This window comes from Aaosphaeria arxii, assembly GCF_010015735.1.
Source record: "Aaosphaeria arxii CBS 175.79 unplaced genomic scaffold BU24scaffold_3, whole genome shotgun sequence".
Lineage (NCBI taxonomy): Eukaryota > Fungi > Ascomycota > Dothideomycetes > Pleosporales > Aaosphaeria > Aaosphaeria arxii.
Window position 1 is genome coordinate 1204526 of NW_022983476.1, and position 12940 is coordinate 1217465.

At 49.4% G+C, this 12940-nt stretch overlaps 6 protein-coding genes across 6 annotated transcripts; 3 read left to right on the top strand and 3 right to left on the bottom strand.

Moving 5' to 3' along the window:
• Positions 1-937: 937 nt before the first annotated feature.
• On the top strand, positions 938-2670 carry BU24DRAFT_343511 (RNI-like protein; the record flags this gene model as incomplete). The annotated part of the gene is made up of 2 exons (XM_033523370.1): positions 938-1520; positions 1571-2670. The coding sequence occupies 2 exons, from the start codon at positions 938-940 to the stop codon at positions 2668-2670; spliced, it is 1683 nt and encodes a 560-aa protein (XP_033385602.1).
• A 616-nt stretch (positions 2671-3286) lies between these two features.
• On the bottom strand, positions 3287-4080 carry BU24DRAFT_335042 (uncharacterized protein; the record flags this gene model as incomplete). Its single annotated transcript, XM_033523064.1, has 3 exons — positions 3287-3627; positions 3687-3770; positions 4020-4080. Coding segments are annotated over 3 exons (486 nt in total), but the record flags the coding sequence as incomplete, so codon positions are not given.
• A 269-nt stretch (positions 4081-4349) lies between these two features.
• On the top strand, positions 4350-5375 carry BU24DRAFT_420305 (uncharacterized protein; the record flags this gene model as incomplete). Its single annotated transcript, XM_033527438.1, has 1 exon — positions 4350-5375. A coding segment is annotated over one exon (812 nt), but the record flags the coding sequence as incomplete, so codon positions are not given.
• Positions 5376-5395: 20 nt separating this feature from the next.
• BU24DRAFT_460335 (uncharacterized protein) lies at positions 5396-5739 on the bottom strand (the record flags this gene model as incomplete). Its single annotated transcript, XM_033531813.1, has 2 exons — positions 5396-5508; positions 5589-5739. The coding sequence occupies 2 exons, from the start codon at positions 5737-5739 to the stop codon at positions 5396-5398; spliced, it is 264 nt and encodes an 87-aa protein (XP_033385605.1).
• A 3224-nt stretch (positions 5740-8963) lies between these two features.
• BU24DRAFT_420306 (SET domain-containing protein) lies at positions 8964-11247 on the top strand. The gene has a single exon (XM_033527439.1). It carries the CDS (start codon positions 9251-9253, stop codon positions 11237-11239), a length of 1989 nt encoding a protein of 662 aa, XP_033385606.1. The 5' UTR covers positions 8964-9250; the 3' UTR covers positions 11240-11247.
• BU24DRAFT_420307 (P-loop containing nucleoside triphosphate hydrolase protein) lies at positions 11238-12759 on the bottom strand. Its single transcript, XM_033527440.1, has 3 exons — positions 12647-12759; positions 11972-12594; positions 11238-11911 (listed from the first exon to the last, which is right to left on the bottom strand). Exons 1-3 carry the CDS (start codon positions 12731-12733, stop codon positions 11560-11562), a joined length of 1062 nt encoding a protein of 353 aa, XP_033385607.1. The 5' UTR covers positions 12734-12759; the 3' UTR covers positions 11238-11559.
• Between the last annotated feature and the right edge of the window lie 181 nt (positions 12760-12940).

Here is a 12940-nt window from a genome sequence, read left to right on the forward strand (position 1 = left end):
CTTGACAGAATTAGGAGCTACACAGTGAATCGAGGATACATTGCTACTGGAAGATTCCCGTAATCTAAGTCATATGGATAGTCGATGGTGAACACATGTTTGCCGGAAGTTTACCGCAGTATCGGGATAGTGAGGCTCTCTGGGGGAATAATATATGATTCTGAAATCCTAATGCAGCTTTACGTGATGGAAGGGAAGTTGCAGGAGAATAGCCTCACGGATTGATTCTTGGCCGTCTCTCCAGAAAACACCGAATCTGAGTTACACTTGCCATAATAGAAATGAGGGGGTAATTTTTGAATTTCTTTTTGATTCAATTGGGTGATTTGTGATAGACGCCCGTTTGCCAAATTGGGCGACTAATTGCCACCACGTGACTTCGCGAGCTACCGCCAAACCGCGTCTTTTAGTCACCCCTCAGGTGCATCCTTTCACTCATCTTGCACCTGGTTTGCCACACAACGTCTGCGACAATTACAACGTTCCTACGCTGTCAGATACCCTTAGGGCAAAATGTGAGTCCCTAAAGATTGTTAATTCCGAGTTGTTATGTATTAGAACACTGACTCAATGTAAAGGTCCGGACGTCGCGGTCGCAATGCGGCCGGCATTCGTGGGCCTCATTCTGCGTTGACGGATTTCCTTGCGGTAAGTTACCTAGAATTGACCAAGACCCCTTTATTACCCGGGGTTTCCAATCGGAATGCTCCATCTTCAGCAGTCGAACTAAGAATTAATTCAGTCTCACAACATATCTGCAAGAGAAATTCGAGATTCTGCACGCCAACGAATCGAACAAGCCGAACAACAGGCCGCCGCCGATAGAGCAGCAAATGGCGAGGCCACGCCTGAGGAGACCAATACGGAGCAACAGACAGAGGCAGATGTGGAGGTAGACGCAGAGATAGAGGAGGAAGTAGTAGCCGAGTCCTCTACAATGGCCGCAGAGCGGCCCAGGAAACGCAAACGCGATCAAGACGAGGCAATAGCCAAGATAAAGAAGGGAAAAGAGGCTAAGAAGAAGTCTGCCAAGAAGAAGAAAAAGCATGGCTCTGATGATTCCGATTCAGACTTCGATATTATGGATCTGTATAAGAAGGCGAAGAAACTGCCGGGACAACTAGAAAATTGCGAGCTTTGCGAGAAGAGGTTTACCGTTACGGCATACAGCAAGGCTGGGCCTAACGGCGGCCTGCTTTGTACACCCTGTGGGAAGGCCATGACTAAAGAAGCAAAAGCCACTGAAAAAGCAAGTAAGCCGGTTCAGCGCAAGGGTAGGAGGAAGCTCGAGAGCAATCGCCTAGACGGTTTCACGTCGCGTGGTGCCAGAACTCTACAGCAACTTTGCATAGAGAAGCTTGCGAAGCATGCCGAAGATATTGATGAGTTTGGCGAAATGCCAGAAGCAATCATGAATCGTCTCAGTGAGATTTTCTCCAAGAAGAGAGCCATGAACCCAACAACGTTCAAGCTGTTCTTGCAGCCAGACAGGGAGGAAGTGTCTATCCAGGAATCTGCATGTAAGTCTTGGAGCCCGAAACTCATTCATCTAGCGATTGACATTGTCCAGATCTCGAAACAGAAGACTTCGATCAGATATTTGCCATCGTGCCAGGTATCAAGAAATTAGCACTCCGAAATTGCTGTCAATTCAAAGACGTCAACGTGGACTACATGATTGAGAAGGCAAAGAAGCTTTCTGACATCCAACTTCTAGGAGCGAACCTTGTCTCCGATGACAAATGGACCGAACTCTTCATTGCCCGTGGCCCCGACCTGAAATCCTTCAAGGTTGAATGGCTTGATGCAGCCTTCACTGATGAAGTAGTTCAAGCACTGGTGACATTTTGCCCGAACCTTGAGCGCCTAAAGCTGGAACGCTGCAAACATCTCGGCGTCGAAGCCATCGATGCTATAGCCCGACTTGAGAATCTGCAGCATCTCACTCTGCGCTTCTGCAAGGAAGTCCCCCGAGAGCGACTTGTCAACTTAATTGGAAATGTTGGGCCCAATCTAGAGACTCTCTGTCTCGAGAACTTCGTTGAGAGCGACTGCGAGCCCACTGACGTAATTCTCGAAGCCATCCATACTTCTTGCACAAATCTCAGCAAGTTCCGCTTCACGGAGAATAACGTGTGCACCGATGAGGGTTACGTAAACCTATTCACAGATTGGAGCAACCCACCTTTGCGGTACATCGATGTCAACAGTACTCGCGATGTCGACAATGCAAACCCTGACGGTCCCGAGGAGTACACCATCGGTGTGGGGTCTGCAGGTTTTGACGCCATCATGAAGCACTCCGGCTCAAACCTCCAGTGTATCAACATCTCATCCTGTCGACACATCGATCACGAAACATTCGCCAACATCTTCGATGGTGAGAAACAGTATCCGAGTCTGCAGGAAATCAATCTCTCCTTCTGTCCAGTGGTAGATACACAAGTCATCGCAGGCATCTTCCGCAGCTGCCCCAAGATCCAAAAGGTAATCACTTTTGGCTGTTTCGAGGTCAAGGAGGTCGTCGTGCCACGGGGAGTCGTACTCATCGGAGCCCCCAAGGCGCAGGACGCCATTGAGCAGTTTGGAGACGTGGTCATGGATTTCCAGAAAGAACTGCAGGCGGAGATGGCAAAGGCTGGCGGGCGCATCGTGCCTGTCCGCGGTTAGGCGGTGATAAAGTCAGGTGGATGCTATTCTCGGATCTGTTACAGGCGCACATGGCTGTCGTAGTCAAAAGCGGGCGCATATTTTCCAGGGGCGCTATCCTGAGGTAATGGCGTTTGGGATGATATCACGGTATGCTTGAATGATTAATGGTTAACTATGAAGAGTCAATACTACAAATAAATGTGAGCACAAAGTTCATACGTACGTCCCGAGCTCGGTAGTGATGGCAGATCCTGCTAAGGCTGAACATGAAATATTGTGGGTACACTCTTTAGCCTCGAAACAGAGCACATTTGGACTTGACTTGATCAAAATTCTTAGGTTATCAAACTCCATATCCATACACTGTAACAGATAGCAAGAATCACATTGGAGGATGGCAGTTCACTTTGAAGGCAAATTGGGTATCATTGGGGAGCATGATCATCTAAATTTGCGATAGCAAACCCGATGAGCGTATACATTCAGTATCATCCTGTTCATTTCGCCATAATGCCACCACCGAGTCCGGATCCCATTGAATTTTGAGCTTTTGAAACATGCAGCAGCTAACAAGCGGCGGACAAAAAGAGATATTTCACTCCCAAACGTGGACAGCGAAGCCCGCTTAAGAAGCAGGGGCGCCACGTCCACGGCCGAAGCCACCACGGAACTCGGGCTTGAACTCACCGGGGGCACCGCCCTCGGTCTTCTCGCCGGCATCACGACGCCTGTATCCGTCACGGTCACCGCGGGGGCCACCACGGCCGCCGGGGCGCCTCTCGCGCTCGTCTCCACCGAGCATGCCGCGGGGGGGAGCGTGCGAGCGCTGCTGCTTGATGTGCGTCTGGGGGACGATCTCAGCAGGGAGGTGGAGCCACTCGCGGAGGTAGTCAAGACCCTCGGGGGTGAGGGTGTAGTAGTAGTACTGCCACGAGAAGCGGGTCTTGAGGTAACCGCGGGAGGTCAAAGACTGGCCTAAAGGGGGATCAGAATTGCGTTTCAAAGAAGCAAAATATGGGGGATTCAATGCGTACAAGCCTTGATGACGTAGAGGTTCTTGGTATCGATGTCTCCGTGCTTGGGGAGGTTGAAGTCTTTCTTCGCGACGAGAACGCCCTCTGTGGTGACCGTGTGTCAGCCTATCCTTTGTATAATTGCGGTATGAAACCGCGCAAGATAATGTATTTTTCTGCCATAGCCATGGCTCGGGAGGAGAATACTAACCTCGGAAGAGGTACCTGGAAGTATTGAAGTTAGCAATTGTTTCAATTGTGTTTAAACATTCTTGAATAAATGTGAAATGAGGCTCATCGTCAAATGTGATCAATTTCGTGCGAAATGTCTCAACTCGATTGCGCCGTAATAACTTGGAGTTTGGTGGTAGACTAACTCGTGAATCGCCTTGCGATCGGCCTTGGGAATAAGCATCTTGACGGTTGAGAAGAGGCTGGATGCAACGTTCGGTGTTGGTGGTGGTCGATGAGGATCAAAATGATGTTCGCGAACGTGGTGGATATTTCAAGAGTGCGAAGCTAGCTTAACCGAGATTGTCTCTGATTGGTTGTAAGGTTTTGATCACGTGCACCTGGCTAGAGGCAGATGGACTCAACCTCTCCAGCCTCCGAGTCTGACTTCAACATTTACATTCATTACAAACAACCCAAGCCAGACCCCATACCACTCCCAAACAAGACTCAAAATGGTTGCACAGTCTCCCATCACAGTCATCGTCGATAGCATTCGCGGCCAGAACATCGCATTCACCGCGAGCAAAGATGCACCTCTGTCTTCCATCTACGAGACGCTCCACGAACGCGCGCCATGGATCGAAAACTCAAGCTACATCCTTACAACAAATTCCCGAAGGGTCATATCCCACAGCTCCGATCCCGTCTCGACGCTCCTAGCATCTAATGCAGACACTTTCCTCCCGCTCCGACTCACAGTGCCGCTATGCGGTGGCAAGGGAGGTTTCGGTTCCATCCTAAGAGCACAAGGTGGCCGGATGTCCAGTCGCAAGAAGAAGAACCAAGCCGATGCCAACGCCTCATCCCGAAACCTCGATGGACGCAGATTGCGCACAGTCGCTGAAGCTAAGGCGCTTGCTGAGTACCTCGCAATCAAGCCCGAGATGGAGAGGAAGGAGAGGGAGGAACGCAAGAAAAAGTGGGAAGACATCGTGGCAAGCACGGAACGCAAGCAGGAGGAGCTCATGTCCGGAAGAAATAAAGTCAGACTAGACGGGCAATGGGTCGAGGACAAGGAGGAAGCGGAGGCCAAGACTAGGGAGGCCATCGAGAAGATGATGATGGCCCAGAAGGAAAGCTCGGAAGACGACGACGATATTGAAGCCCCGGCTGCCTCATCATCGAAGGCCGCTGCGCCAAGGGCCATGTTCGGGTGGGATGACGAGGATGATGAGTTTATGAGCGATAGCGAGGAAGAGGATGTGTCCGAGGAGGAAACCAAAGTGCAGTTCGAGGGCAAGGGCAAAGGGAAGGCTGCATAAAATTGTTACATGTGGGGAAAGGCATGCTCTTAGCAGGGAACCGCATTGTGAAGGTTGGCGTTTTGGAAACTTCTGTTTTATTTTTGATACCCCTAGTTTCCCGTCTTCAATCCAATTTCAACGGGATCTCATTCATCAATGACTATATCTCATGTTAACTCCATGCCCACTCCCTCTTTCCTTTTTTCACTAACTCATTTTGTTATCAATCTCAGTCTCAAGCCCACTCCCCGACTATGCACCAATGTCCTTCGCCATATCCGTCCCATTCCCATAACCCTGCTCCCTCCTCACCTTTGTAAACTCATCTTCCTCCTCTCTGAGCGCATCCGTGCCGCCGAAACCACCTACACAAAGAAGATTATCAGCATCGAATACTCAGTTCCTCCAAAGAACCTGTTTTCAGCCAGGCATTTCAGTTACCTACCTGCCGACACCGCCACCCCAGCCATACCGGCCGTCTTTCCCCCCATCCCACCTTCTTGTATCGACTGACCGTACCGAATCTTGTCCGCGGGCGTGACACCTTGGGTGTTGGGCACGTTAGATGCAATCTTGTGCTGGGTTGCGTCTGCCATAGTTGTTGCTGGGCCTAGTTCGTCGGCAGTGGCGGATCAGTGGACTGTCGTAGATATAGATCTGGGCGTTGAATGGAGGCGAGATAGGAGAGGAGGCAATGAACATACCGCCGAATTGGCCGCCTAGCTTTGCGTGCGGGTCCACGAACGTGTGTGTGCCTTCGTATCTGTTCCCCCCCGATGAGTTAGGATCTTGGACTACGAGCAAGGGCTTGTACGAGCTGGGAATGCGTTGTGGATAGGTAGAACGATTGAGGTATACTGGGTAGATCTGGTACATACTGCGTCTGTTCTCCACCGATCTCGGTATCCATGAGGTTTTGAGACATGGTGATCTATTACTGCTGCGCTTCTGTAGCTTGCAACTATCGGATCGAGTATTGATGGAGAAGCTCGAAATTGATTTGTAGTGAACTGACAGCCAATTGGATTAATCGTGGGAAATGTCTGGTAGAGTGAGTTGAAGTAGGTTATTATGTGTTCATATGAGGAGGGTGTAGCTCGTTGGTTAGCATTCCATGACGTAGTCTCTATCAACGATGCATTACCCGATTGGGCATATCACATAACAATCAATCTGCCCTAGTTTCCACATAGATCGTCAGTAGAATCTTGAGGATTGCAGCACATACAACAATTAAAGTACAAACGTTATATTCTTAGATCGTACGAATGTTGGAGAAGGCTTGGTGGTAAATTTCAATATCTTGGGTCATTGCATTATCGATTCAACGTCACAGTATCTTCAATACTTCACAACCTTCATGTAATTGCAGCTCTACGAGCAAGGAATAGTAGGGCTTCTTTGAAAGAACATTTGATTAGCGAGCCAAAAAGATTCTTGGACAGAATAATTATCTTCCCGGTTGTCTAGGGGAGATAAGGTATCTAGTCTTAGTGTTGATTACATTTGGGTCAAAGATTGACACTTCAACGGTCGAAGATCCAAAGGCCGTTCATGAGCAGACATTTTGCTCCGATAATGAGACGGCCTCTACCGTTGAGAAGTTGATTCATTCTCTTGTTTGGTGACCTTTGCCTCTGGTTTGGATGGAGTTCATGTACCCAAAGTTTGAACTAATTCCAACGCCCGTGTTTATGCAATATTGAAATTCCTATTTCTGTGCTCATGATTGAGCACGCATAGTTTCAGATACAGGATGTAGGCCTAGATAGTTCAAATGACTTGATAATATTCAAACAGTGGGGGTCTGGGATATATACATTACCTGAGCGTCTTCGTTCGCATCTCATTCCTTGCTGGCCGAATTCTTAATCCCCTCAGTTCGTTGTGGCTTCAGACATGTGTAGCTTGTCAAGTTGTCACTCTCTTCGCAGCGAAGACAGCAACTCAAGCTTTTGTTTTGATATCATCAGCAGCCCCCCCAAACGAAGAGTAGACTCGGCGGGTCCCACCGTCGAGGACACCTCGAGCAGTCACCTAGGCGCATCACCCACCATATTCACCAGCTGTGCAATTGGTGAATGCTCGGGGCGGTGAGACTGTAGTGCCTGATCTGGGTGCTTCAGCAGGTAAGGGCACCTCCTATGACCCCTCTCCTAAGATGTTCTTCCCATAAGACGAAACGTGTCATCCTTACGATGAGTAAGACAAGTGCACAACGGAGGGATAAGAACATTGAGGACGGACAGGGCGAGGAGATGTCGGGTTTTTCAAGTTTTTCTCCGCACCTTACTCAGCGACTGGCGGTTTTCGCAAGGCTGACCCTTAAAAAACTTGTTAGGTTTCTCGGTTCCGTTCTGTCGTTTTTGTCCTTCCTATCCTCAGCTACCACGGGTTCACCTACGGTCCCAAGTGAGGGAAAGCCGCGCTATGTACGAACCGTAGGCTTTTGCAGCTCGATGGGCTACTTCCAGCGATGTGTTGGGGAGGTTTTTTGGGGGTCGGGAGAACACTATCGCAGAATGAGAGGGGCGTTGTATATATCCCAGGTAGTTGTTCACACGAATTGAAGCTTTTGACGAATCAACTTATCCATCTTTCTCGCGCATAAGAGTGCAAGTCGTGGGCTTTGAGGCTTTAGTGACCCTTTTGGTTGTCAGATGGCTTGGCTTTGTATGCACCAGTACCACGGTCCTTAGATGTTGAGCTGCTGCAATGTATAGGCTGTACCAACTGGACCCTCAGCCCAGGTATTCGCGTTGAGGTGTACGTATGTTGGTGTGTTTTAGTACCATGGTTTGTGCTTTTGATGCTACGACTATGGACGCCAGATACCCTGTTGAAAAACAGATAGCTAGCAGCAGCGGAATGATCCAGAAATGCCCGTCAACTTGATTCCATACCAAGATAGTCTCTTATCCTACCCTAGCGATTCGTTGTTTTGGGACGTGGCTGACGCGTTCTATGTACTTACTCTGGTTGGGGTCATGCGGACAGCAGCAGAAGCAGATATGGCGGATCAGTTGAACGTCGGCTATGCGTATGCTAGAAAGGGAAGATGGCAGCGGGACAGCTGTTGATTGCCGTGTCAGTGTGATAACACCTGAATCTGGAACTGGATCTCGGCTTCCGGTGAAATGGCCCTGGGAACCGCAATGGATACAACAGGAAAAGAAAAAGGGGGGGGGAGGGGGAATCCTTTTCTTTTAGCAGCAGGTCAAAAAGGAAAAGAAAGGATGATGAGATTTGAGAGTAGGCACCGTTTTCTCGTTCAAAGCTGTACCTCTCTCCAGATCCGCATTTTAGATATCTCTTAAGTAGCATCCCGGGGAGGGTCAAGACAAGCCAGCTTTGAAAATGAATCAGAGAGTAACAAAAATACCATTCCTTATGTACGAGTACGACTCTTCTTGTTTTTCAACTTTTGTTCCTTTGCGCTCTAATTTTTTGGCTTAGGTCCGTGGTCCTTAACAGTTAGCATGGTTCGGGGGGTAGGATGCTCTGTCTTGGCGAGAAGGTGGGATGTTGAGACGAGAACTAGCGGGGATGTAGACCAAAACAGAGCATTGGAAAGATGGTGCGGGCCAGGAGGGTGTATTTTCAAGACGCACAATCGAAGCTCAGAATATGTGCGGGTGTTTGGAAATCTGATTGATTGATATATGTTTGTTTACAATTATCTATACCTAGCTTTAAGGAGCTCAAGTGGTTAACTAGCTACTTGGATACTGGATGATGTAATTATCTAATCGATCGATTATTGGAGGGGGAGGGGAAAAGTCGCCCAAAGGAAAAAAATTAGTTCCCTTTCCCGATCCACAAAACCGAAAAGCATCTACGAAGTACTACCTTTTCGTAGCGTTCGAGTGATTCAGATCCTCCTTCATCCATCGACCTCTTGGACCTTTTGGAACTGATGTCGAATTGAGCATCCTTCATTGTAGACAATTGTACTACTTGCACAAGATCTACAGTGCAAATATTGTCACGTGCCATAGGACACACATTCCATATCGAACATTTATCTCCCCCAAACCATTCGAATTAAGAAAAAGAGAAGGAAAAAAGGAAATAAAAGAGCTAGAAAGAGATAGAAAAGGAAAAAAAATGGCATCAACGAAGAATGACGGAAGCACCATATTCCTATCGGAGCAAGAGGTATCCCGCATCCGCAGCACCGTCCAGAACCGCATCAAGCAATGCGAGTCGATCCGTGGCCAGGCGCGTTCGCCCCGGGACAAGAAGTCTTCAATCAGCGAGGCCACGGGTGCGTCCCTGATGGCTGATATGGGCGGGATGCCGGACCCAGACATGGCGGAGGGGGCTCGAGGCGCGGCCGTTCCCGCGTTGGCGGTCGGGCAGCCTTATCCGCCGTGCGTGATACCGCTGAGGGAACTCGAGTTAATGAAGATTAAGGATCTGGTGCTGGACACGCATCACAGGGGTCGGAGGTTGAAGGTCAAGCGGGCGAGTCCCGTCGTCACGCTGACGGCGAGGTCGTGGACGATGGTGCAGGATGTCGAGGATGGTGGGGATGAGATCGAGCGGTTGGAGATGTGCCTACATAAGACTAGGCACGGCGAGGATGTGTTAGAGTTGAACGCGTATTACGAGATCAAAGAGCCGTATTTCACAATCAATGATCAAGGAGAGCCTACCTTGCGAATCGACCACCCTTCGGACTTGGTCTTGTACCGGGATGATCTTCCTAAGAGCAACGATCCGGCATCAAAAGATGCAGCAGCTGCAGAGAAAGCGGCGAAGAAATGCAAAGACAAGGGAAATGCGGCGTTGAAAGAGCAGGATTTCCCGGAAGCTCATGCGAAATACACTGAAGGTCTGGCTATTTCTAAGAAATTCCCCGATGCAGATGCATGCGTGGACCTTGCGAGGGACATCTCTCGCAATCGCGCACATGTCAATCTCATCCTACAGCAACTAGATGAGGCCAAATCCGACGCAAAGGCAGCTCTCATTGGTAAGGACGATGAGCGATTCAAGGACTTGGATAGCAAAGCGTACTATCGGGCAGGAAGCGCAGCATATGCACTGGGAGAGTGGGATGAAGCAAGCACTTACTTCCAAGATCAGCTGAGGGTAGCACCTACCGACAGGTCCGCGAACGTTTTCCTGAAGAAAATTGGCCAGCGGTTAGAAGAGCAAGAGAAGGGAACGCATGACCTGAGGAAGATCCGCGCCGGACTCTCTCGAGAAAGACCGCGTGTGGACGCTGCAACGTACAATGGAAATACAGAGATCAAAGACAGTCCAGGGCGAGGGAGAGGGTTATTTGCAACCAAGAAGATAGCCGCTGGAGAAATCGTGGCAATCGAGAAAGCCGTCCCCGCAGTTCTAGGTTTCGAAAGCGAGGCACTGACGGTGATGACATACGATGTTCGCGACGACAGAATCAGAGTTGCGCCCGCAGGCCTCGAAAAAGCACTTGTACAAAGGCTGATCAGCAACCCTTCTTTAATCAAGAAAGCAATGGAGTCGTTTGGCGATTATGAGGGTGATGGCAAAGGCATTTTCCAGAACGAGGACGGCCCCATCGTTGATGTCTTCCGGATACACGACATCATAGCTCGCAATGCCTTTGCAGCAGGCGCCCAATACGGCGAAGAGAACACCGGAAACACAAGTGTTGGATTCTGGCCATATGCTGCAATGGCAAATCATTCTTGTCTTCCTAATACTAAGAAGGAGTATGCTGGTGACTTGATAATCGTTCGGGCATCGAGCCCAATCGCTGCTGGAGAGGAGATCTTCGGCAGCTACAATGAAGCCGTCGACTTCGACACCAGGCAAGCCGCCCTGATGACCACTTGGGGCTTCGAGTGTGACTGCAAACTATGTGCTGCGGAGAAGAAGGACGACCCCGCTGTCAGGAAGAAGAGGCGTGATCTAGCGAGTGAAGCCGATGCTTTTGTCCAGAGGGAGTCGTGGGCGGATGCAAAGAGACTCACAATGAGGAAAGCGCAGAACCTTGCACGCAACATAGATGAGACATACAATAGTGAGAGGTTCAAGGATTTACCGCATCTCGCAACGCAAACGATTCAGGAATGGCTATCTAAGGCAAGCCCCCGACGATAATTTAGAGTTCATAATTTAGTAGCATATTTGAGGTTGATTAACCTTCACACGCCGAATAAGCTGTCTTTAGTCGAACCTTATCCGCAAGAATATTGTGAATGAGAGCGCGCAATCGGTACTAGGTCAGCCGGATCTAATATTTTGACACAACATATATGTTTTGGGATCGAAATCAATACTTCGGCCGGGCGCGCAGATGCGCCCTAAAGCCCAATAAACTCGTAGTCATATATGCTTTTTACAGTGCTCAAATATGCATCCTCCTATAACGCCCATTTGCTCATAACACAAGTCTCAAAATCGATCTTGAAGCGGTCGGCTTAGTCGAAGTCAATGCCCATCAAATGACTTTCGAAGATACGCATATACTTTGCGACAAAGGCTTCGAGGTGGAAGATGACCTTGCTCCCTTGTTTGCACCTGTGCTCGTAGAATGCGGCCCATTTGATGACATCAGGCTTGAGCTGATCGTCTGTCTTTTCCACCAGCTTCCAGGTTAGGGTTTTGATAATGGTAGTAGAATCGATGCAATGTGAAAGAAGGTCGTAAAGCTTTGCCCGAACTTGTAGGAGGCGCTGTGGACTGCGTTCGGCAATGATATCGTCTGCGATTTGAGCTATCAAAGCCTCCCAATCGGGCGGGGGAATGTGCGATTTCTCGGTCACGACCTCACTGTAGGTAGGATATTAGCAATGGAGAACCGGGCATCTTTGAAGAGCAAGGCACACATACTTCTGTGCATGAACAGCCTCATACATCAGCAGAGCCTTCCTTAGATTCCTACCACTCTCCTTCGCGATTCTGGCGTTCAAAGGTGCCACCTCCTTCCAACCCTCCTTCTTGCCGACCGACCTCAAAACGCCGCAAATCTCCTCTTCCGTCGGCGCCGCCACCCGAACAAGCAACGTTCGACTTCTGATCGGTGCAATTATATTACTCGTCGAGTTCGCCAGTAGTATCAATCGCAAATTCGGGCTGTACTTCTCCATCGTTCGCCTCAATGCTGCCTGCGCATCGCGCGTCAAATGGTCTGCCTCATTGATGACAACCACCTTGAACCGCTGTTTCGCGGTCAAGTCGACCTGCTGAGTCTGCGCAACCTCCTTGAGGAGATCCTGAACGACAACCCTGTCATAGTTTCCTACATCTGAGGGTGTGATTTCGAGGTGGTACACGGAAGCAACGATGTTGAATTCGAGTTTGCGATTCGAGGTGGTCTGGAAGACTCGGGCGTCGATCTTGATCTTTTCGACACCGGGACCGTAGAGTTCCTTCAGAGTCGCAACGATTCGGGTTTTCTTGCCGGCGCCTGAGGGACCGTATACGAGGAGATGTGGGAAATCGCCGCTTTGAGCCTGCAAGAGAAGCTTAGGATTGAGCAACATCGAGGATTCTGGGGTAGCATACTAATGCCCTCAGGCGATCTGATAGATCTGAGTGGTAGCTTAGAGCTTCGAGGTTGCGCGGTCGGTGCTTGTCCACGAGGAGAGCCATTGTGGTGCGGATTTCAAAAGTTGAGGTGGGATAGACTTGTCGAGACGCGTCGCGCGTAAAGTGGTTTATAGCGAGTTGCGTAGATCACGTGATCTGAACCATCCGGTTTCAATGACGCGAGCCATGACGGAATCTACTATATCTGGATAACACGCCTAGATCATAATGGAAGAATTATCGTTACTTGAAGTTGAAGACATTTGTGAC

What these genes read in the sequence shown, in the direction of transcription:
- BU24DRAFT_420306 (XM_033527439.1), top strand. Translation starts at nt 9,251, where the DNA reads ATGGCATCAACGAAGAATGACGGAAGCACCATATTCCTATCGGAGCAA.
- BU24DRAFT_420307 (XM_033527440.1), bottom strand. Translation starts at nt 12,733, where the DNA reads ATGGCTCTCCTCGTGGACAAGCACCGACCGCGCAACCTCGAAGCTCTA. An exon ending in CAGATCGCCTGAGGGCATTA is followed by an intron (nt 12,595 to 12,646) that starts GTATGCTACCCC and finishes CTTCTCTTGCAG; the next exon opens with GCTCAAAGCGGCGATTTCCC. An exon ending in GAGGCTGTTCATGCACAGAA is followed by an intron (nt 11,912 to 11,971) that starts GTATGTGTGCCT and finishes TCCTACCTACAG; the next exon opens with TGAGGTCGTGACCGAGAAAT.